Source organism: Schistocerca cancellata, chromosome 3, assembly GCF_023864275.1.
Source record: "Schistocerca cancellata isolate TAMUIC-IGC-003103 chromosome 3, iqSchCanc2.1, whole genome shotgun sequence".
In the NCBI taxonomy this organism is placed as follows: Eukaryota; Metazoa; Arthropoda; class Insecta; order Orthoptera; family Acrididae; genus Schistocerca; species Schistocerca cancellata.
In genome coordinates this window covers 593,655,393-593,680,825 of record NC_064628.1, presented here as the reverse complement: position 1 = coordinate 593,680,825, position 25,433 = coordinate 593,655,393, and the positions used below count along the sequence as shown (strand labels likewise).

The following is a 25,433-nucleotide window of genomic DNA, read 5'->3' as shown; positions in this document are numbered from 1 at the left end:
TATTACTTAATATTGGTCTGTAATTGAGGTTGTGCAATGATCTGTCTCATGACAGTGCTTACTCTACATGGCCTATTATTGCTGTATGAGATTATTTGAAATTGAATGAGAGATATTATTAATGGGTGTGATGGCACTTTAATCTTTTGAAATGCTGCCTTTATTATGATCTGACCTGATCCACTATATGTAATATGAAATGTGTTTTTACGCTTCTCTATTTAGTGTCCCAGTTGTGATTATGATTACACACAGAGTGCAAAACTGGCAAAACACAAAATTAGCAATACAGTTTTGTACATTCATAAACACAATCCATTTTAAATTGATCTTTGTACTAATATTTATCTTCATATGATGTGGAAAATGGAAGTTTCTTAAAAAAAACATACTTTATTCACTGCTCTATGCTCTTTTTGTTTAGTGGTTGTTGAAAGTGAAACTGTACATGAAACTTCAATCCACTTCAAAATTCTGTCATCAGATGTGTGGCATAATCATAAATGTTCCTTATTCCTGTTTTTTAACTGAATTTCTTTTGCACTGATTCTCCATGTTAATCGCAATGAACACTGTTTCTCCTATTGCACGTTAATATATTTTCCTTCTACAGATCTATTGTACTAGCTTCTCCATTTGGCTACAAAGTGAATCAGTTATGTGGTCTGCAAATGTGTGCAGTGAACATCCTATCAGCTTTTGCTAATCTTTCTAATTCTGATCCATTTTTGTGGTATACTGTGAAAACTTGTGTAAAAATAAGTTATTTGCAGCTGCTGGTTTATGTACTGCATCTGTCTGAGAGATGCATGCCGGAGTATTTTACAAAAGTGCAATGCCTGTGGAGTGGAGCACCACTCGAATATTCATGTTACTATTGTATTATTTAGACCTCTTTGTTTCTATTTCAGATAGTGAGAACTTAGAAAACATTGATTCAGGTCAACTAAATTCCTCATTGTATCAGTGGATTAACACAGAAAGATTCTCAACATTTCCAAAAGTTACCAGAGGCAATATCCACCAGATTATGATGACAAATAAGTATCTTGTCTTGGCTGTTGTAGAAGAAAATAAATTGCAGGAAATATCTCCAGATATGTTGGAGTAAGTAGTCTTACTAACACCAGCATTCTGTATTAGAACTTAATGAACCGGATGCATGTTTTATTATTGTTCAAGTTATATGTGCTTGAATGTATTAGGTGGTACTTAACAGTAGTTGCTCCAGTGTTGTCACTGAATTTACTAAACAAGTGTGTGCAATTCTTTTTTTTTCCTTTTTTTTAACAAACAAAAGATTTTCTGTGAAAACGTAAAGAATGATCCTTCAGTAAGAAAACCATGCATACAACATCAGAAATGAGAGGTAAATTTGCTGAGAAGATATGATTGTCCTTAATTCATTCTGTTCAGGTTGATGCTTTTCTCTTTTTTGTTGAAGCTTTTATCTTTCTTGTTGAAGCTTTTATCTTTCTTGTTGAAGCTTTTTACCTTTCTTGTTGAAGCTTTTTACCTTTCTTGTTGAAGCTTTTTACCTTTCTTGTTGAAGCTTTTTACCTTTCTTGTTGAAGCTTTTTACCTTTCTTGTTGAAGCTTTCTATCTTTCTTGTTGAAGCTTTCTATCTTTCTTGTTGAAGCTTTCTATCTTTCTTGTTGAAGCTTTCTATCTTTCTTGTTGAAGCTTTCTATCTTTCTTGTTGAAGCTTTCTATCTTTCTTGTTGAAGCTTTCTATCTTTCTTGTTGAAGCTTTCTATCTTTCTTGTTGAAGCTTTCTATCTTTCTTGTTGAAGCTATTGTCATGTTTGTGGATTTCCATGGCTTCCCTGAACAAGAGGTCGTGGTATCTTTTCTCCACAGTGAGAACTTCCATGTCAGCAAACTTTATTATATGGTTGATCTTGAATTGCACATGCTCCACCATGACCAACTTTTCCATCTCTCCCAACCTGCAATACCATTATGTTGGTGATCTTGGTGTTGATGGATCATCCAGTCATTCCCATGTAGTTGCTTCTACATGAACATGGTATGTGGTATATTCCCAACATTGCAAGTTGCCAGTCTGAGACGCTCATTGATCTTCATGGTGGTGTGCGTATGATCTTTACGCCAAATTTGCACAATGTATGGCTGATTCTGTCCATCACCCTGGGGAAGTACGTACAGAAAGGTCGTACACAACGTTTCTTCTTCCGACGTGTCACTTTGCCGAATGTTAGATTTTGCGAAACTTCTTATGCAACTGGTGGAGTATTGCATACATGACATAAAGACTATTTACAAAGTGACCAAGGAGATCAAAAGTGTGTCTGATCAGCAAAAGACAAAAGGGACCCACTTGCAATGTTGGGCATAGATCACACAGCCAGTGCAAGTGGAAAAGTCTTCGTGGGAATGAGTGGACAGTACATCAACAGCAGGATCATTGAACATAAATGGTATTGCAGGTTGGGACAGTGGAGATATTGGCTCTGGCAGAGCACGCACTGTGTGTGACCAATCAAATAATAAAATTTTGTCAACATGGAATTTGTCGCTATGGAGTAAAGCTACTACACCTATTTGTTCTGGGAAGCCATAGAAATCCACAAACTTGACAATACTTTCAATAAGACGGAGGAAAGCCACAAAGTAAATGTATCCTGGATTCCCATGCAGCAGCGAATGACCATTGCAGGTAGCAAAGGGAGAACCATAGCAGTTATGACCAAGGAAAAGCCTCCAGATGTTGGCGCAGCTGATACATGTAATCTCTGGCAACAAGCTCGTCTCCAGTGTGTCAACACCATCAGAAGATGAAATATTGACAAAGCCAGCCATTTCTGACAAAACATCATAAAAACTCTACTAACCTGAAATGAAATGATTGTATGGCATTTATTGGCTGGGATTTCCCCTTTGGGGTTCGGCCGCCGTATTGCAAGTCATTTTTAGTTGATGCCACTTCAGCAACTTAAGTGTCAATGGTGATGAAAATGATGATGGACACAACACCTAGTCCTCTGCCAGGAATCGAACCCGGGCCCCCTTGCGTGGTAGGCGGTAACACTACTGCTGTGCTAGGGAGGCAAGATGGGCCAACAGACAGTATGTCAGTAAAAGCTGTTGCAGATGCAAAGAAGCCAAAAGAGAAGTATGTTTAAAGTAGTAAAGCAGTTATGGAAGAGAATGTTTGAGTAATTGTTAATGCAAACACGATAGAATATTCTGACTTAAACAAAACTATTCAGGAATGTCTCTTGGAGGATGTGATGGTGGCGGTGCTGGTTAAATGAGTGAGGTTTTATGATTTTCTTCTACAGACAATTTCACCCAGCCGGAAGTTTGCCTAGATATCATTAACATGTAAAATCCTTAAATTGCAAAAAATATTGCTGGTTATTACTTTGCATATCAATTTTTATATAAGTGTATTTAAAAACAAAGATGATGTAACTTACCAAATGAAAGTGTTGGTATGTTGATAGACAACCAAACAAATTAATTAAACTTTGACTGCACCTCACCATCCATTTGGTGATAAATGGGATGAACTTAGTCTAGTGGACATTCTGTCAACAGAAAACAATCTGAATAACGTGGTTAGGTATCCACTTCCTGGAATATCACACCAAGACTATGTTATGCGAATATGTAAACACTGAAAATACTGCAATCTTCTTATTTAACTCAGAAAATTCGTTAGTGCAGATAAAATTGTAGATATGCCTGTTACTCATTATGAAGTTGTCAGAAATGTTACTGATATACTCTTTCTACAGGGTCAATCAATAAACTATTCTCCCAACCAATTTCACTTTAGATTTTGCATTTATTGTCACACCCTTCAGTGCAAACCACGGAACATGCAAGTGTAACAATGAGAGAATATTTGCACTTGTAATATTTGGTATATAACTTAATAATTACTTAATAAACAATACGAATCTATGATTACTCCTTTAAACAAACACATATATAAGACCATAAACGATAAGAATCAACTGTTCATAAAGTCCCGTAGAACTAGAGCAAGGATCGGATCACCTTTTCAGTCTCTGAATGAAGTTGGTAGGTGACATATGGGACAATCAGACGTACATTAAGTGTTACTCTGTTAGGGACGATCAGTCATTAAGAATTATAACCACAGATTAAAGAAAATTCATCTAAAGCAACTAACATCAATAGCAAATAATTAAGTCACATCTCAGCAAATGCATCAGAACCAAGTCTTTCAGTTCTATGACAATGTTGTATCGTCGAATATGCCAGATTACCGACACACTTCTGCAGTTTCTCCAAACCTAGAACTATCTTAATAGTGTGCAATGCTTAGGTTATCCACAACTACTCTAATTCGCCTTTCTTGGGCATAACGGTGGAGTAAATAAGTAACCTCTTACTTTATTCTCCTGGAACATTGAGCGGCAATAGTGGCTCAGGAAAGAGGATGGCACCACCAAGAGGAGGAAACATTTACTCAAACTGGAAAGGGAACTCGTTTAACACAAGCCACTAAGTTGGATGAAGACCAGTTGGCGATTTTTAATTCTTACCCAAAGCTTGATGGACAGCAGACAAAAATTACAGAGGCAAAGGTAACTTTATTTGTGCTCACAAGAATTGATAACTTCTGAAAATGAGATTCCGGCAGAACTACTGCCGTAGTATCAATATGGGAATTCGGGACTGAGGAGAGCAAGTCAACAACGGTCTCTACCCAATAGACCCAACATTTCAGGCAGACTGAGCAATTGACATTAGTCATGGTTAGGAGGATTACCAAATAGAAACTCTAGCACTACCTTAAATATAACTAAATAGAGCACTTAAATGCCACGGGGATCAAACTCCTTAACACAAGAATATGTACACAATAGTTATTAATAACTCCCACAACACTGGGAGATTGGCCCCGCCAGACGATGACCATTGCACTGACTAGATGAAAAATCTTACTTTCAGTGACGGCACCACCTTCTGGAGGTTATTGGCAGCCGCAGACGTACTTCATAGCTTCCCCAGCCCATGAAAGGAAACCAAACGTTGTCCACAGATTTATGGCCTCTTGCGTTCTCATGCACCAGGTTTTTGGGCTCATCCAGACTTACCATAGAGGGATCGAGCGTCTCGCTGCGGAACGGTTGTCCAGGGCCGAACACTTATCCGCCCTCGGCACGGTACAAAGCACCTCCTCCCACCGGGCACGCTAGCAGTATGCTCACGGAGGCTCCCCCTAGGAAAGCGCGGAAACTCCAAACAGAAGTAAATCAAGGGAAAAAAGGAACCATGGCAAACGACACGATTCAATTACCCTTATGTATCAGTTTGTGTCTGGCACTATTGATGGACAGTCTATGACCATGAAGTCTATTATATTACTTTGTTAATATGTCACTGATGGCCATGTGAAATTATCATCCATATCAGTTGGATGATCTCAAAATCATGTGCAACATTGCCAATGCTTGTAGTTGGGTTGTCATAACCCATCAATCATCCTTTCCTTGACAAATCAATTGCTTACAATCAGTGACAGATGCAGGATTTTTTCAAGGGAGTGGGGATTTGAGGAATAGGTAAAATGTAATAATCAGAACTAAAGTAATATATTCACAAACATTTTGATGACTTTAATAGACAACAGTGGTAAAATGGCACTTAACAGAGAGAGCAACGAAGCTTTTTAAAGATTTCATCTAGTACTTCATCAGTTTTTATTTCAAACAATGGAAAATCCAGGATAGAATATAATGACAGTATTATGAAAAGGATAGATAGATGGACCTTGCCGTTGGTGGGGAGGCTTGCGTGCCTCAGCGATACAGATAGTCGTACCGTAGGTACAACCACAACGGAGGGGTATCTGTTGAGAGGCCAGACAAACGTGTGGTTCCTGAACAGGGGCAGCAGCCTTTTCAGTAGTTGCAAGGGCAACAGTCTTGATAATTGACTGATCTGGCCTTGTAACAATAACCAAAACGGCCTTGCTGTGCTGGTACTGCGAACGGCTGAAATCAAGGGGAAACTACGGCCGTAATTTTTCCCGAGGGCATGCAGCTTTACTGTATGATTAAATGATGATGGCGTCCTCTTGGGTAAAATATTTCAGAGGTAAAATAGTCCCCCATTCGGATCTCTGGGCGGGGACTACTCGAGAGGATGTCGTTATCAGGAGAAAGAAAACTGGCGTTCTACGGATCAGGATAATGGAATGTAGTCAAATTAATTCGGGTGATGCTGAGGGAATTAGATTAGGAAATGAGACACTTAAAGTAGTAAAGGAGTTTTGCTATTTGGGGAGCAAAATAACTGATGATGGTCGAAGTAGAGAGGATATAAAATGTAGACTGGCAATGGCAAGGAAAGCGTTTCTGAAGAAGAGAAATTTGTTAACATCGAGTATAGATTTAAGTGTCAGGAAGTCATTTCTGAAAGTATTTGTATGGAGTGTAGCCATGTATGGAAGTGAAACATGGACGGTAAATAGTTTGGACAAGAAGAGAATAGAAGCTTTCGAAATGTGGTGCTACAGAAGAATGCTGAAGATTAGATGGGTAGATCACATAACTAATGAGGAAGTATTGAATAGGATTGGGAAGAAGAGAAGTTTGTGGCACAACTTGACCAGAAGAAGGGATCGGTTGGTAGGACATGTTCTGAGGCATCAAGGGATCACCAATTTAGTATTGGAGGGCAGCGTGGAGGGTAAAAATTGTAGGGGGAGACCAAGAGATGAATACACTAAGCAGATTCAGAAGGGTGTAGGTCGCAGTAGGTACTGGGAGATGAAGAAGCTTGCACAGGATAGAGTAGCATGGAGAGCTGCATCAAACCAGTCTCAGGACTGAAGACCACAACAGCAACAACAGATTGCTGTGCACCATATAGTGGAGATGTTGAGTTGCAGATAGGTACAACAAAAAGACTATTAAACAAGTAAGATTTTGCCAAAAGTCCTTCCTAATTAGACAACATGGGCGCACACGCACACGATCACTGTCTACGGCTCTCGAGGCCAGACAGCCATTTCTATATTTTATGAATATACATCAAGGTGAGTCCATTCAGTCTATCTACACCCATTGCACTCCTTAAGTGAGGTTTCAGATATAGCAGTGTTCAGAATAAACTTAGTGTAGTTACTGGCAATGTGCAGGAAAGTTTCATTGTCTTATGAGTGCAGGGGAAAAATAGTTAAGGTGGTCTTTCTGGTTAAGGACATTTCTTTTCCACACCTTCAGTTCATTAAAGTAAGTCTCTAGTGATGTATTAACATCATTAGGCCCCTGATTTACTATAGCATCAACAGTAGATTGTAATTTTTCACCTGATGCTCACACTGTTTTTCAGTAGAATCCTGTTCATGAATGGAAAAAAATTGAAAGCACTCTGCCTTGAAGCTAGGTCGCTGTGTTTGTCTCCTTGTCATTCTTTGAATTTCCAGCTTAATTACTATAAGTTCAGCCTCACGTTCTTCCTCCTTGTACAATGGACAGAAATGTGATCGAAAACCTTCCACTTCCTTTTCTAGATTCTCATACAAATCAACACAAATATTAAGGTCCATCTGTTTTGGGTGTAGTAAAATGGCTAAACCATGTGACAGGCTAAAAACGTGACTAGCTACAATCATTTACACCAAAAATGAATATGCCTGGCTTGAAGTTTTTGTATCTGGGAGCTCTTGTATTTCAGTCTGTGATTCAGTGGCAAAATGAAATAGTTCAACAAACAAGGAAAGAACATCCAGCCTTTCTTCCTATGGGGTCTGTCAGAATTTCATAAGCTTTGTTCTTTTTGCTGTGTTGTGAACCTGTAATACTTTATCCTTCAGCTTTTTTTCCTGTTAGGGGAACCTCTGAAGAAGTGAAGATGCCGTTTAAGCTGCCTGAAGAATTCATGATTGCGGAAATAGTACATAAATGGCTTGGAGCTAAATTTAATGAATGGTTTGCACAGTGAACATAAATTGCCATGTGTAGGACTCTTGGAATTTTACTGCACATTCACTTGACACACTGCTCATATTTGCTGCCCCATCAATACCCAATCCATGACCATTGTTCAGATTTAATCTCAGATCATGAATGTTTTAAAAGAAAACATCTGCCAAAGCTAATTCACAAAATTCATAAACAGGAACTAATCTGAAGAAATCTTCACAAATTATGAATATAGTTTTGTCTTTTTCAACATATAAAGCATGAAGTGCCAACTGTTCTGTCCAACAAATATTAGCGATTTCATCTGCCAGCACACTGAAAAACTTGGATTTGTTAATTTTCTCAGCAAATTGTTTGCAGACTAAACCACTGGCAGTGTCAATGATTGCATTCTGAATGCCTTTGCTGAGATATGTCACATTAGCACCTGCAGTATCTCGATGTTTTTTAGAATTCCATCTGCTGCCTCAATTTGGAATCTTAATCGTGCCCTGAAAATTTACCATCATTTCCACTTGAAACTTCGCCTTCTGACAGCTGTTCATAATCTGTCTCTCCTCTCGGTGGTAATCCCTCTCATTCGCAAAACAAAACAGTATAAACAGTAGGGATAAACCTTGTATGTTTTCACTTAATCTCTTTTTTATTTTTTAACTGACAACCTCAACTGAACATATATGTGCCCTTCATTGAATGGAATTCACACAGAGCTTGCAGAAAGTGCCCTCTTTTGATTCTGAATAACCGAACTCCATTGAAACTCAGACAGTTGTTGACGTTGAAATTTCTTTTCACGTAAGGAAATTTTGTATAGTTATTTCCTGATCCTCGTGTCGACAGTTCTGTAAAGAATATGGACCTATGTCATATTGGTTGTAGTTTTGTCTAGTGTTTGCATGATAATTCTGAGTATTAATGTACCTGGTTGCAGTTCAGTAAGTTGGTGAAGCCGGCTTCCATCTAGTTATGTTGTTCCTGAATGCTGTGCATGTCTTCATTGGGTTTTGAAGTGATGTTCACTACAACTGTAATTTATGTTGGATTTAAATGCTATATTTTGCTCAGAAAAAAAAGTTGCTTGTCTTTTCTTCTCCATTACTAAGCAACTAACAATGTAACTGAACTAAACACAACACACTAATCAACAATGCACCATAACTTGTAGCAAATCATTTGACTACAGCATGCTAATGGGTACCAGCATAGATCATCTGATGATGTATGCAAAACTAGCAGATTCTGGCAATTATATTAATTCGTAGTGAGAATGTTCACTCGTGCAACTAAATAATATGAAATGCACATTGTCAAAACTGTAGTAAAAAGATCAGTGTGCTATTAGTTGTCGAGGCCTCAAGGTTGCTAAATTCACGACTCTTTACAATAAAATTTTCTGCAATTTTCTACACCACGGAAGTCATAATAAGATTAAAAATCCAGATCATAGTTCATATGACAGCCATCAAGAAAAATGGCATTGAAGAGTGTACAAGAAATAGATGGTAACTGTAGCAAATTCATCTGACTCTAGAGTACACTCAGTATTTTCAGTATGTGTTGAAACTGTGATCCTTAATTACTGAAACTCAGGTTATCCTTCAACTAAAAATATTTCCTAAAGGTATGGATATGAATATCTATTTTGTCAGTTTATGTGGTCTGAGGACAAAACAATTTGGCTCATCATTGTTTTTAAAATATAATGTGCAAAATGGCATAAGTTATTTTTAAATTAATGTGTTAAATATTCAATTTTGCTGCTTTTCCTGACATCATTAGTGCAATGCAATCACCTGGAAATTTTACTGTCATGCATCGTGCCTACAAAGTTCACACCAAAATTCATGCTCTTTAGAGGTGTTGCTAATTTCACAAACAACTTTTTATTCCTTCACTATACATCTGCATCTACATCTAAATTTACATTATAGTTTGCAAACCACTGTGAAGTGAAGTGCATGGTAGTATGTCTGTTTGCACCAGTTATTAGGTCTGTTTTTTCCCCATTACATTCGCATATGGAGTGTGGAAACAATGACTCCTCAAATGCCTCTGTATGCAATGAAATTAATCAAATCTTGTCCGTACAATCTCAGTGGGAGCAAAACATAGGAGGTTTCAGTATATTCCTTGATTCATAACATAAAGCCAGTCATTGAAAATTTGTAAGTAGGCTTTCCTGATTGTTTACTTCCATCTTCAAGAATCTGCCCTTTTACTTTCTTCAACATCTCTGCATATGTTCAACATCACCTGTTAGTCCTATTTGGCACAAGTCTCACACACTTCAGTAATAGTCTAGGATTGGTCACACAAGTGATTCGTAAGCAATTGCCCTTTTAGACTGAATGCATTTCCCTAGCATTCAATCAATAAACTGAAGTCTGTCACCTGCTTTACCTATGACTTAGCCTATGTGATCATTCCATTTCATATCCCTACAAAGTGTTACATCCAGGTACTTAAATGAGTTCACAGATTCCAGCTGTGAGTCAGTGATATTACAGTTATAGGATACTGGTGGCAGCAGTGGAGAGTATATATTATAAAGTGCGTTGTGAGGATGCGGAAAAATAGCGAAGTGGTAATCAAAATGCGAAATGGAGTGACTTACCTGATGTCCAAAAGGGTATGATCATTGGCTTCTGGGCTAGTGGTGAAAGCATTTAAGAAATGGCTAAGCTTGTAAACTATTAGTGTGCCACTGTGGTTAAAGTATACCGCTTGGGGCAGTATCCAAATTCAATACTGAGCCAACTGTGCTGCACCATAGGCCATAGATGACGGGTGAACAACAGCTGCGGAGTGGTGTATGGGTGAATAGATGTGCAACTGTTCAGCAACTGACTGCCCAGATGAAACATGGGGCTACCAACAATGTCTCCTCAGCGACCATTCAGCAAATATTGCTACTTATGGGCCTCCACAGCAGGCCAATATCGCAACTAGGCATCCACTGAGTGGTAACAGATAGCCTTTTCAGATGAATCATGTTTTATGCTTCATAGCATATAAGGCCATTAGTGTGTATGACATGAAACATGTGAAAGCAAGCAGCCTGCAACAATCTTTGGAAGCTCCAGGCTAGAGGAGAGAGCGTTATGGTCTGGGAAATGTTTTTGTGACATTCCGTGGGTGATCTTGTCATTCTGGAAGGCCCAGTGGATCATCACAAGTATGCACCTATCCTTGGAGACCGTGTCCACCCCACCCCTGCGTACAGTTTCTTTAGTTCAGCGCAATGGCATCTATCAGCAGGACAATGCAACATGTCACACAGTTCGCAGTGTATGTGCATGGTTTGAAGAGTACCAGTATGAGTTAACCATACTCCCTTGGCCACCAAACTCACCAGATTTAAACCCAGTCAAGAATATGTGGGACCACCTGGATCGGGCTGTTTGTGCCATGGATCTTCAGCTGAAAAACCTAGTACAGCTGGCCACAGCACTGGAGTTGCCCTGATTCTGCATCCCTGTTGGTACCTTCCATAACTTCATTGACTCTCTTTCTGCATGTCCGCACTACAAAAGGTGGTTATTCAGACTTTTGACAGATGGTCACATTAATGTGACTAGACTATCTATGTTTTCTTGTTTCATGAAGTGGAAGATTTTGCATTTTTGAACAATTGCTTCAAGTTTCCATTTTCCGCACTACTCTGAAATCTTATCGAGATGTGACTATTTGTCCATTTCTTTCAGTCTGTACCTCATCACAGATAACTGGATCACCTGCAAGAAATCTGAGATTACTACTATATTATCTGCAAGATTCATTGTTATACAACATGAAAACAAGGATCCCAACACACTTCCCTAGGGCACACACTTGAAGTTATTTCTACTCTGTGAGTGTCTCTTTTTCCGAGATCACTTCCTACATTCTTGCCATCAAAAAATCCTCAATTCAGGAATTTCACTTGCTACCACATGTGATTGTACTTTTGACAATAAGCATAGATATGGTACTGAGCCAACTGCCTTGCCACAGTGGTAACACCAGTTCCCATCAGCTCGCTGAAGTCAAGCGTTGTTGGGTATGGCTAGCACTTGGATGAGTCACTGTCTGGGTCTGCTGAGTGCTGATGGCAAGCAGTGTGCACTCAGCCATTGTGAGGCCAATTGAGGAGTAGTGTCACTGGTCACAAAAATTGTCAGTGACCTGGAGAGCACTGCACGGACCACATTCTCCTCCATTTCCACATCCAGTGGCACCTAAGCACTGAGGATGAAACAGCGGATGGTCGGTACCGTTGAGCCTTCAAGGCCTGTTAAGATGGTGTTTGTTTGTTTGTTTGTGGTATTGAATACTGCAATATGCAGTGCAGTAGTAAAGTCTGTCACAATTGAACTCCACATCATCTTTCATGTTTCTAATTCGTCAGTTTTGATCTACATCAATTTCAAGACTGCATTTTGCTTTATCTCATGAAACTACCAAAAAGTAAAAAAGTTGTAATATTGTATCAAAGGATTTCCATACATTTTTGTAAGATTAGTAGAAATAGTCAAAAATTGTTATATTGTTAAAAAGTGAAATTATGTACTTTCAAAATTTAAATAAAAATATGTGAAAGTATTCATACTATGATGAACACAGATTGTTATATTTCACTGTATGACCTTTAGGAAAAAGGCACACAGGCTACAAAATTAAACTTCCTTTAAATATGAAGAAATTAAATGCATGACAATGACAATGCTGTACTAGACATGATGCTATTGATGATAGTATCAGTTGCCTCCTTCAGACAATGGATTTGGCTTACTTAGCCAGCTACAAGGGGACCCACTGTGTAATGTGAACTAACTTATGGCTGGAGAATGCATTAAATGATGAGGGAAGAGCTTTCCATCAGCAACCAAGTATGTTAGGTAAAAGAATTGTGCATAAGTTGGTGATGTAAATGGAGAAAGTTTTGTGACATGTGGCTTATCAAATATTCCTTATATGTGATAATCAGTTAATAACTTTGATTCTGATGTTTTGAATTGTAGCATTTTCTGTGAGAAAAGATAGGAACTAATTACCTACTAATTACTGAAAGTAAAAAGTAGTAATGTTGAATCTTGTAAATAAATGTAGGAAAAGTATTCATTTGTGTAGGTTTTACATTTCAGGCATAAATTCACTGCACTGAAAGGGAAAAACATGTTTTCTCATTTTAGTTCTTCACGAACATTACGTATTGTATTTTCTTCTTTGTGTGTGTGTTTTTTTTTTTTTGTTCCCCCCCCCCCCCCCCCCCCCAGCAGAGGGGGTAACAGGGTAATGTGGAAGACTTCCTATGAGCTGTGTATTTGCAGACACTGCATATATTAGTGCTGCCTGATATGCATTGCACACCATGATGCAGTGGCTATAGCTAATTGCAGGTGATAGGTTTGATTCCTGGATTTTTCTGGAGATTACTATTTTATGTAATATTGTAATCTATTTGAAATTTTGTGTTTATGTAAACAGGAGCGCTGAGGCAAACTATACTTGAAGTTGTGCTTAATAAATGTACTTTCAGTCTGAAGTGTTTGATCTTGTTCATGACCCTGCTCTCATAACTGTATTGGAATCCAGGTTCTATGTGGCAATAGAATAGTTATGAAACCAAGAACTCGACCAACACTGAGGTTTTTATAGATATTGTTTAAGTGATTGGTAGTCTACCTGGTTAATAAATCACCTCATACTAGTGAGGCAAATGACAATTTGCATAATTATGTGAAAGTCTGAGTGTTCCTACATTTTCATAAATTACCGTGGATACTGAAAAACTTCAAAGACAGTGCCTGAAAGACAACAGTGAAATGTGCCTGATCAGACTTGGGAAAGTGCTGTATTTCTAAGGATATTATTCTCAGCAGAACATAGACTTGTAGCTTACAACGGTTCAGATTCCTTGCTGAGACTCAGTATTGATATGGTGTCACAGATAGTGAGGCTGGCAAGTAGCCCCTGTTCCTTGTGGCTCCACAGACTGTGGAAGTGTAGAGTGCTGTGGATGTTTGATCTAGTGTTCTGTGCTTTGAAAGTGCACATATGTCCATGTCCTGCCAGTTGGCAGTTTCTACTCAGTTTTCAGGCCATGCTATTTGACAGAGTGCTCAACTGTTGCTTGTTTATGGTTTTATCTCTTTTGGCATTCAATCTGGATTTTGTATGTTTAAGATGATCTTGCTGTGTTTTGGACCCTGTTTGTAGTCAACCATTTGCTACATGGTAGTCATTACCGACCACTCAAAACTGCCATTTGTTCCTCTTCTATCTGTGCCACCAAGTGCCAAGTGATCCTGAACGTTTCACTACCTATGCCTAATGGGATAGTAAACCTAGTCTGTGTGTTTGTGTGTGTGTGTGTGTGTGTGTGTGTGTGTGTGTGTGTGTGTGTGTGTGTGTGTGTTAATGATGATTGAAAATAACAAACCTTGAAATATATATATATATATATATATATATATACCAAACAAAAGCGCTGGCAGGTCGATAGACACACAAACATACACACAAAAATCTAGCTTTCGCAACCAACGGTTGCCTCGTCAGGAAAGAGGGAAGGAGAAGGAAAGACAAAAGGATATGGGTTTTAAGGGAGAGGGTAAGGAGTCATTCCAATCCCGGGAGCGGAAAGACTTACCTTAGGGGGAAAAAAGGACAGGTATACACTCGCACACACACACATATCCATCCGCATATACACAGACACAAGCAGACATTTGTAAAGGCAAAGAGTTTGGGCAGAGATGTCAGTCGGAACGGAAGTACAGAGGCAAAGATGATGTTGAAAGACAGGTGAGGTATGAGCGGCGGCAGATAGAGATTAGCTCCACTCCCTCCAAAACCTCAAAATTCCAATCAACACAATCTGGAACCACAACACCCCAATTCAGTAGTTAACCTCTCCTCCAAACCTCTCTCCCGATCCGAAACCTCTGTCCTATCCAAAGGCCTCACCTTCAGCCCCACTCCCAGATTTAACCAAACAGCCCTTGTCAAAGATTTACTGTCCTACACCCGTACTCCCTGCTGGAAATATCACTTTGCCACGAAGAAAAATGATCCTAATCCTACTCCTAATGATCCAACTCCCCAAGATACTATCCAAATTGAACCATGCCTGGAACAGTTCCATCCTCCGTCACAGCGGGACCCACCTCCTCTTCCTCAAAATCACCCTCTCCTAACCTTCCAGGAATTTCTGACTTCCAGCCTTGCCTCTCAATCCTTCTTAAAAAACCTTAATCCTACTCCCAACATCACCACTGCTGAAGCCCAGGCTATCCGTGATCTGAAGGCTGACCAATCCATCGTCATTCTTCCGGCGGACAAGGGTTCCACGACTGTGGTACTTGATCGTCGGGAGTACGTGGCTGAGGGACTGTGTCAGCTTTCAGACAACACTACTTACAAAGTTTGCCATGGTAATCCCATTCCTGATGTCCAGGCGGAGCTTCAAGGAATCCTCAGAACCTTAGGCCCCCTACAAAACCTTTCACCGGACTCCATCAACCTCCTGACCCCACCAACACCCCGCACCCCTACCTTCTACCTTCTCCCCAAAATTCACAAACCCAATCATCCCGGCCGTCTCATTGTAGCTGGTTACCAAGCCCCCACAGAACGCATCTCTGCCTACGTAGATCAACACCTTCAACCCATTACATGCAGTCTCCCATCCTTCATCAAAGACACCAACCACTTTCTCGAACGCCTGGAATCCCTACCCAGTCTCTTACCCCCGGAAACCATCCTTGTAACCATTGATGCCACTTCCTTATACACAAATATTCCGCATGTCCAGGGCCTCGCTGCGATGGAGCACTTCCTTTCACGCCGATCACCTGCCGCCCTACCTAAAACCTCTTTCCTCATTACCTTAGCCAGCTTCATCCTGACCCACAACTTCTTCACTTTTGAAGGCCAGACATACCAACAATTAAAGGGAACAGCCATGGGTACCAGGATGGCCCCCTCGTACGCCAACCTATTCATGGGTCGCTTAGAGGAAGCCTTCTTGGTTACCCAGGCCTGCCAACCCAAAGTTTGGTACAGATTTATTGATGACATTTTCATGATCTGGACTCACAGTGAAGAAGAACTCCAGAATTTCCTCTCCAACCTCAACTCCTTTGGTTCCATCAGATTCACCTGGTCCTACTCTAAATCCAATGCCACTTTCCTTGACGTTGACCTCCACCTGTCCAATGGCCAGCTTCACACGTCCGTCCACATCAAACCCACCAACAAGCAACAGTACCTCCATTATGACAGCTGCCACCCATTCCACATCAAACGGTCCCTTCCCTACAGCCTAGGTCTTCGTGGCAAACGAATCTGCTCCAGTCCGGAATCCTTGAATCATTACACCAACAACCTGAAAACAGCTTTTGCATCCCGTAACTACCCTCCCGACCTGGTACAGAAGCAAATAACCAGAGCCACTTCCTCATCTCCTCAAACCCGGAACCTTCCACAGAAGAACCCCAAAAGTGCCCCACTTGTGACAGGATACTTTCCGGGACTGGATCAGATTCTGAATGTGACTCTCCAGCAGGGATACAACTTCCTCAAATCCTGCCCTGAAATGAGATCCATCCTTCATGAAATCCTCCCCACACCACCAAGAGTGTCTTTCCGCCGTCCACCTAACCTTCGTAACCTCTTAGTTCATCCCCATGAAATCCCCAAACCACCTTCCCTACCCTCTGGCTCCTACCCCTGTAACCGCCCCCGGTGTAAAACCTGTCCCATGCACCCTCCCACCACCACCTATTCCAGTCCTGTAACCCGGAAGGTGTACACGATCAAAGGCAGAGCCACGTGTGAAAGCACCCACGTGATTTATGAATGAGGATCACCCTGTGGCTAAACATGCCTTGGTGCACGACCAGCACATCTTGGCGCAGTGTTACACCATCCGGGTTATCTGGATACTTCCTACTAACACCAACCTATACGAACTCCGGAGATGGGAACTTGCTCTTCAATATATCTTCTCTTCCTGTTATCCACCAGGCCTCAATCTCCGCTAATTTCAAGTTGCCGCCACTCATACCTCACCTGTCATTCAACAACATCTTTGCCTCTGCACTTCTGCCTCGACTGACATCTCTGCCCAAACTCTTTGTCTTTAAATATGTCTGCTTGTGTCTGTATATGTGTGGATGGATATGTGTGTGTGTGCGCGAGTGTGTACCCGTCCTTTTTTCCCCCTAAGGTAAGTCTTTCCGCTCCCGGGACTGGAATGACTCCTTACCCTCTCCCTTAAAACCCACATCCTTTCGTCTTTCCCTCTCCTTCCCTCTTTCCTGATGAGGCAACAGTTTGTTGCGAAAGCTTGAATTTTGTGTGTGTGTTTGTGGTCGTTTGTGTGTCTGTCGACCTGCCAGCACTTTCATTTGGTAAGTCACATCATCTTTGTTTTTAGACATATATTTATTTATTTATTTATTTTTTTACATTCAGTCTTATAAGAAGGAAATTTCAATTCTTAAATCTCTGTGTATAAGCATTGAGTATCATAAATACATAAAATAGCAGTTTGTCCTAGTTTTTACTGTTTACTGAATACTTCATGCTGTAGTGGCTGCTTCTTAATCTCCCTCCTTCCCCCACCTAACTGTGGACATCCCTATAAGGGATGAAATCTACTCATATACTACCAGTATTTAGTATGCTAATAAATTTATACATTATTACAGGTTCAGAGACATGGTGGAATCCGTAATAAGGAAGAACAGAGACAAATTTCACAAGTAAGTACATTTTCTTTTTAGTGAGGCAGGAGATGGTATTTTCATGTGTAATAAAAATGATGTTTTGAATTTATTATTATCAGAAAAAATTACAAAATCTCTTACCATTTTCTGTGAGGTGTGAAATCAATTCTCAGGTATGCTCCCAGGTGTGAATGTGTTACTGATACATTATTTTGTATTGTACCTCATTGCTGTCAAGTGCTACTGTAATATGAAAAGGTACAAAATGCTGAAGTACTATGGCCAGGAACTCCTCAGCATTTTATATTCAGTCTGCTGTAAGTCTTTTAGAAGTGTTCTCTTGTATACTGATTTAACACGGAAGAGACCATTTATTTATCATTCATCATTAGAGGCAGAACGTGTAGGACTAGCACTCTGTTAAAAGAAAAGAAAAAATTCCTTGACGTCTATATTTATGTGCTGCTCCATGACTCTGCTGTCAATATCTTTATTCTTGGCTTGTGTGTAACTTCTGTGTTTTTCTTACAGTAAATGTGTTTTTTTCCGTATCCAGGGTGTAATTACAAAGCTAATAAAATGTTTTCTTGCCTTTAAATAATATTTTTCATCAGGTTATGGGCCCAGTACACGTGTAAAGGCAAACAACACAGTTTAATTAAAACAATATTTGAAATGAGCGTATGTCTGTAAAGAAACATGACTGTTAGCGGCGATTATAAGGTCAGCATTGATAAGCTTGAAGGACCTGACGACTGGGCCAAATGGCAATAGCCTTTATGTGGTAATCTACGTTGATGATGGCCTGATTGTCGGCAGTAACAAAAAAGAAATTGCTGTTTTTATGGATGTTTTACAACATGAATTCGAAATAACAACTGGCAGTCTTGACAATTTTCTTGGCATAAAAATAAAGCAATATGAAGATGGAGCAATAATGATAAGTCAAGAGAAATACACAGAAGAAATTCTGCAAAGATTTCGAATGGCAGAATGCAGTACAATCTCAACTCCTATTGGACGTGAGGACAATAATCAAAACGAAGAAGTTTCGTCATCTGTACCCTACCATGAAGCAATTGGTTGTCTCATGTACCTTTCAAAAGTAACTCGTCCAGACATCACTTTTGCAGTCAGTAAAGCTGCTCGAGCTATGGAGAAACCAACCACTGAAGACTGGAATAGAGTAAAGCGCATTTTCCGGTATTTGAAAGGGACCTTAAATTTTGGAATTGTATATAATAAAAAAGAAGAGTTAAAAATTTACGCTGATGCAGATTTCGCAGGTGATAACCGGACAAGGCGCTCAACAACTGGAATTCTTGCAAAGTACTCAGGTGGTGCAGTGTCATGGACAAGTCAGTTGCAGAAAGTAGTGGCCACATCCACAACCGAGGCGGAAATAATTGCAGCTAGTGAAGGAGCAAAAGAGTTAGTTTGGTTACGTCGTCTGCTATCAGAATTAGTGGAAATGTCGGGGCAGCCTCCAGTTCTTTACATTGACAATGCTAGTGCATTGAAGTTGGCAAAAAATCCAGAATATCATCGACGTTCTAAACATATAGAGGTCCGACATTTCTATGTCCGTGAAAGATATCGGAACGGTGAGATTTTCTTGGAACACATTGATGGACACAACCAGTTGGCAGATATTTTGACGAAGCCAAAACCACTGTGATTTGTTGTAAACAGTCATTGTTTACACTTTGTATAAGTACATCTCAATCTCTTCAGCAGAGTATTATGATGATGATGAGCTGTGTCACTGAAATATTCTGCAAGTAACATTTTCACACCCAGTTGCTTGTTTCAGAATTTGTTTCATACCAGCTTAATAGAAAAATATTTCTTTGCTTCTGCTTTGTGTTGCTTATGTATGTCTACGTGAATAGTGTGGAGTACTTTAGTGAGACATATCAAACATTGATTCTATTACTCATGTTATCACTGCCCAGTTATAGGTCACAGTTTTATAGCTTGAGTTTAAAGTTGAGTGCCCCAAATTGTGGTTTGTGGTCAGTTAAATTTAGAGAGAGAGAGAGACAGTGAGTGTGTGTGTGTGTGTGTGTGTGTGTGTGTGTGTGTGTGTGTGTGTGTGTGTGTCTAGACCCTCAACAATTTTTGCCTCTATTTGATACAGACACTGGCATTCAAAAACATGAGAATTCAAAGACTGTATCAAAATCTTTAGCTCCTCAGACTAACCTGGATATACAGGAAGCAGCAAGCAAGGGACTTAAGTTCATATAGAAGATTTAATGAAATATTATTTACATGAATACAAATTACATTTTATGTTTGCTTGCTGTAATGTTCCACTATCATGCTTTTAATGGATGATGAACACAATTTACTTTCTAATGGCAAAAAATATTTTTTTACAATTTAACAATTTTCACATTTTTGTTCTTTACTTGTACTATGAAACTTTGCTTCTTATCAAATTTCATGATTCTACGTCTACAGGATGTTTCGTATAGGTTTTGGTGAGGGAGTTTGCAAGTATAAAAATACGTGACCCAGGTGTCCGAATCTTTGGATTGCATTGACTTAGAAGCTCAAATTTTTTACGTCGGCAAGAGACCATAGACCTTAGTATGTGACATAAACTTGAACTTTGTGTCTACCTGTTCCTGAGAAAAAGGGCTCTAAATATTCAGATGGACGGATGGACAGACAGACAGAGCTATCCTACAAACATTCTGTTTCTACAGATTGAGGCACTGAACCCAAAAATTAATTTTTATGTCATGTTATGTGTTTATACACTGTTGTGTGTCTTCCTCGTCTCCTTTTATTTCTTATTACTATGGGTAATCATTTAGGAAAGGCATCAGTCACGTTAACTAAGGGAGGAGGGAGTAGCTTTCAATCAGCTCACATGTGCATTTACTGAAATAAGTGCACTGTAGTCCTAATTTATTTCAAGAATATGTCTACAATAAAGTATGTCAGTTTTTGCTTAAATGGTGAGGATCCTTTAAATGAGAGAACATAAAAGTCTAAATACACTGCTCATATTGTTAGTGAAGTTCATACACCCCAAAAAAGTTCTACTCTTATTTACATCCCTATTCACAGTTTTTCACATTCATTCCCAAACAAGCCACTGCTTTACTTTCAAAGGGGACCCACAATAGGTCATTTTTGACACAGTCAAAATTTCTCTTGTTGGCAGAAGGGCAAAAATAAAAGGGAACGTCATTTGTCTTAAGTGTCAACACTCAATAGTTTCTGAGAAAATAACAAAGTTTTGGTGCTGCTGGGTCACTACGTATGTGTACTGTTATACCAAGCAAGCTTGTAGCCTTTGTGCTCAATGTTCAAATCCATTCTTATTTAATTATTTTTTTCTTTTATTGGCATGGCAGAATGTGACATCAGTGATATTGGTATGGTGTGACATGTGACACCAAGAATGCAATGGAGTTATTTACAAAAGAAATAAACATTTAAAATGTTATTAAAATTATGTTTTATCGTCACAAATCTTGTATAACCTTATGTAACTGACATTAATTGAAAATGAAAAACACACACATTCCAGTATATCAATATTGTGTGTGTGTGTGTGTGTGTGTGTGTGTGTGTGTGTGTGTGAGAGAGAGAGAGAGAGAGAGAGAGAGAGAGAGAGAGAGAGAGAGAGAGAGAGAGTATTGCCCGGTAACATCTATCATAAAAACATTCAGAGCATTAAAAATCAAACCACCATGAGCAAGATGAAAGTCATTAGAAAAAGCAACTTCATTGACATTGTTAAGTATCTTGCAGTCTGACAATAATTTCATAGAAGACTAAATGTATCAAACCATTTACTTGACAGTTGGAGCTGCAATTGATTATAGTCCTAGGGGCATATTTTATTAATTTCTGTTTGCTGTGCAATGAGAACAAGGCATTCTTCACCTGTCAGTAACACTATATGGTATAGGCCTGACAGAATGGCATACACTTTGGTGGAATTACTTTTAATGAACCTGTTGATATTCCAGTTTCATTGAGAATCAGACATTTGTAAGGAGGTATAGTGTTGCACACCCCACGAGTATGTAATTTATAGTAATGACTCCATTTTTATGTAAGGTCACAAAATGTGTCAAAGAGCTGACAGTGGATTTCTTTTTTCAATTGGCCATCAATTATTTCTGTAGCTTTCTCAGCCAAGAACAATAACATTTACATACTAGAGATGTGATATGTTTTGCTTGATCTGTACTTATAACAAAATCAGGTTGAATTCAGAAATTATGGTGGAAATTTGAAGTTGAAAGTATCTTGCTGTTTGCAATAATTTTTTCAAGCATACACTTGTCTTTGGTGCTGATATATTTGATGACATGATGCTCCTGAATTCTGTTTTCCTGTTGAGTGAATTGCAGCTAGTGTTTGAGACTCTGAATTCAAAACTTTGACTGCAATAAAGCTGCTGCAGCTGTTGCCCACAGCCCAAAACTCATGTTGTAACCATATGACCATTGTTTTGTAAAATGATCAATTGCCTAAGAATAAATCATTTTATATTTATCTTGAGTCTATCCTCCACTTGTCACTTGGATCCTCCTGTGTGATAGTTATTTGTACTTTTGATCTTGTACACTTGATAAGGATTAACACTTTCTGAACAACTGTTACTAACAGTTTTTGTTTGTCTCCAAGAAGTCAGTGGCAAATTTAGTCCTCCAGCCTGTGAGACATAAATCATCCAATGGAATGGCATCATAATGGGTATGCAACAGCTACAACATCTGGAAAACTCGCAAAAGATACTTTTCATCAAACTTTTGACAAAGTTTTGTGAGCTTATGTAAAAAAGGAGCTGTTTCTGTACATTCTTGGCTCATGGGATGGACAAAGCTATAGCTCCTTATGTGATGGCCTGGTCAGCAATAAAATCAGAATAGCGATGTGTTAGTTTAAAGTAATTACGTCAAAGTGTACACCGTTCTTTCATCCCTGTGATTTATACTTTTACCGATAGGTGAAGAATTGCAGAAGTACCTTATTCTCCTTACGTAGCAAACAAATGTAAATCACATGTAGAAGCAATGCAGTTAATAAAATAAACACCTAGATCTGTTACCAACTGTAGGATCCAGCTGTCGAGAAACTACTTTGATATGCTTATTTGCCATTAAATTGTCACCTGATTGCTAGGTATTTAGCATTTGAAACTATAGTATGTGACTGCGATGTGTTCTTTTCCAAATTGGTTGTGGTGCTTTCAGTTTCTATAGATGTTTTTTTTTAAATAGTGGATATCACCATGCAGAATTCGAAATACTAGATTTTGTATGTTTTTCATACAAGTTTATATAAGATATATGATGATAAAATCAAATTTTGATAAGATTTGAAATGCTTTCTTTTTTCTCAATAATTCTATTGTATTTCTTGATGTCTCAAAAATGTTGCTGTCATTGGTGTAACTTACAGGGTAGGACAGAAGGCTGAGTTGGATTTAACATGAAAATAGCTTGGTTAGTTGTGAACCAGTTTTATTGATATTCCATTCAGTCAGTGTTTAACATGTGGAGATTGTGTATGTATGACAACTTCCTTCAAATGACCTCCATTTGCAGTTTCACAAAGTTGTGCTCTTTCAATTGCATTATTCACTACAGTGATTAAGATCTGAGGGATTAATGCTTGAATTTTGCATGGATATTCCCCTTGAGCCACTGAAGTGTAAGCAGTTTGTTCACGTACACACATTCATTAAGATATCCCCAGGGCCATAAGGTCAGGGGATCATGGCAGCTAGTTAACATGGGAATTTCTTGAAATAATCTGTTCACTGAACAGTTGCCTCAGAAGGTTCATTGTGGCTCTGGTCTATGGTAGGTTGCTCCATGCTGCTGAAACCACATTTCAGGATGATTTTCTATTGCAGGGCATCAAAATTTATCAATCACATCCCAATGTATCTCTCCAATAATTGACAAACTGCCACCATTATCAGTTTTGAAGAAGGAAGGCCCGATAACTTTGTACAAGGTACCCCACACCAATCTGTGCACATTATACGCTGTGGTTGGCACTGATGAATTATCTTTGGGTTTGCTTTACCCCAGAACCTACACTTCTATTTATTGATGAAGCAATTTGAATGGAAATGAGCTTTGTCTGCCATGGTAAGTTGACAAATAAATTCATTGGTTCCTCTGGGTAATTCTGGAGTGCAAATTGCAAAATTTCGGTGCAGTTTGTGGTGCACAGGCCTCAGTTCCTGCACTAACTGTATTTTGCATGGAAACATTGCTAAATCATGTTTTAAAATTCTCCTTAAGTGTTTTAGGGCATCCCTAATTACCTAGAACGTCTCCTTATTGATGTTTCTGGTTCTTCACAAGGTAAGACAGAGTAATATGCAAGACAGAGATTTCTACTAAAATATAGTGCACAGATTAACACGAGTGAAAAGCTAAGTGCATTGTATGTAACAGAGGTGGGAGGGGGATTGCGAAAAGTAGACGGGTCAGAGAATGAAAGATGTAGAAAAGTAAAATGGAGTGAAGAAATAACTAGTTACTGGGAAGAAATGCTGATATGGAAGGAATTCATGTAAATTAAGGCCAGGTGGATGGCGAGAACCAAAGACATGTTGTAGCGCTAGTTTCCACCTGTGGAGTTCCGAGGAACTGGTATTTGGGGGAAGAATCCAGGTGGTGAAGCAGACACTGAGGTCATGGCTGTACCCCTCCTCCTTCCCCTTCAATTCTTCTGCCAGAAGAAGGAGCCACTGGCTCTGAAAGCTTGTACAAATTTAACCCTTTTCGTATGCATTCTCCTACTGCTGCTTGGTGAGTAGATTTTTTTTATCTATCCAGTCACATTATAGAATAATAAACCTGTTGTTTTGAAAATAAAATTCCACTATTTTTAGTTATTCTTCCTTGGTCTAATTTATCATGCACAATCTCCAAGGCATCAGTTATGATATGCACCTGTAGCAGAAGCAACAGAACTGTTAGCAAACAGGATACATATGTGTCAAATCCTACTCTGCCTTCTGGCCCTCCCTTTACTTCCATGATGATAAAAGGAAAAAAAGTAAGATTGGGTGTGAATATACAACGCAAAAATTCAAATTGCCCTCTTGGCCACTATGCTACTGACTCGCTTGCTTTAATGCTGTGGATGCCAATTGGTGAAACAGCATCAAAATTTTCTCATTTTCTCAGAAACTATTGAGTGTTGGCACCTAAAACAAAAATAAGTTTTCCCGTTATTTTCAACCTTCTTTTACCAAGTGAAGTTTTGACTCTGTGTGACAGCAACCTATGGTGGATTCCCTTTGCCAGTGTTCCATTTCCGAAACAAGCAATATTACACTTGTCATTAGAATAGTCTGTCTCACCAATTAACATTTTGCTTAACAGTGGTTGGGTTTGGCACGATTGCACATAGTACTGATATACATATAAATTATCAAATATATTTTGTGACAATTCAACTTCTACATGTGACATTCCTTTGTTAATATGCTTGTGCAATAACTTCACTATTCATAATTGAATCATTTATACATGGCCAGAGCATCAACTGCTACTGATTAAAATTGACACAGCCATACAGTTTCATCAATCTCGTGAAACTCTTCTTTGCACTGCAAAAACTGTTAACTCACCCACCCCATAGTTGGCCAGCTCAACAGTGCTCTAAACTGAAACAAGGGTGTGTCACTGTTAACGATCTCCCTTGAATGCTCAGTTGTACAAACCAAATAAGATTAAAAAAAATACACCATACTCTTATTCATATGTACTGGCATGGACTTGACTAATGTCT

At 39.1% G+C, this 25,433-nt stretch overlaps 1 protein-coding gene across 3 annotated transcripts in view; it reads left to right on the top strand.

Annotated features, from left to right (window-relative positions):
• Positions 1-25,433, top strand: part of LOC126175460 (protein disulfide-isomerase TMX3) — a 352,285-nt gene that overhangs the window by 136,278 nt on the left and 190,574 nt on the right. For all 3 annotated transcript variants that reach the window (XM_049922268.1, XM_049922267.1, XM_049922266.1), the window contains exons 7-8: positions 912-1,107; positions 17,628-17,681. In XM_049922268.1, coding sequence (XP_049778225.1) covers positions 912-1,107; positions 17,628-17,681 — 250 coding nt within the window. The remainder of the gene's footprint in view (positions 1-911; positions 1,108-17,627; positions 17,682-25,433) is intronic.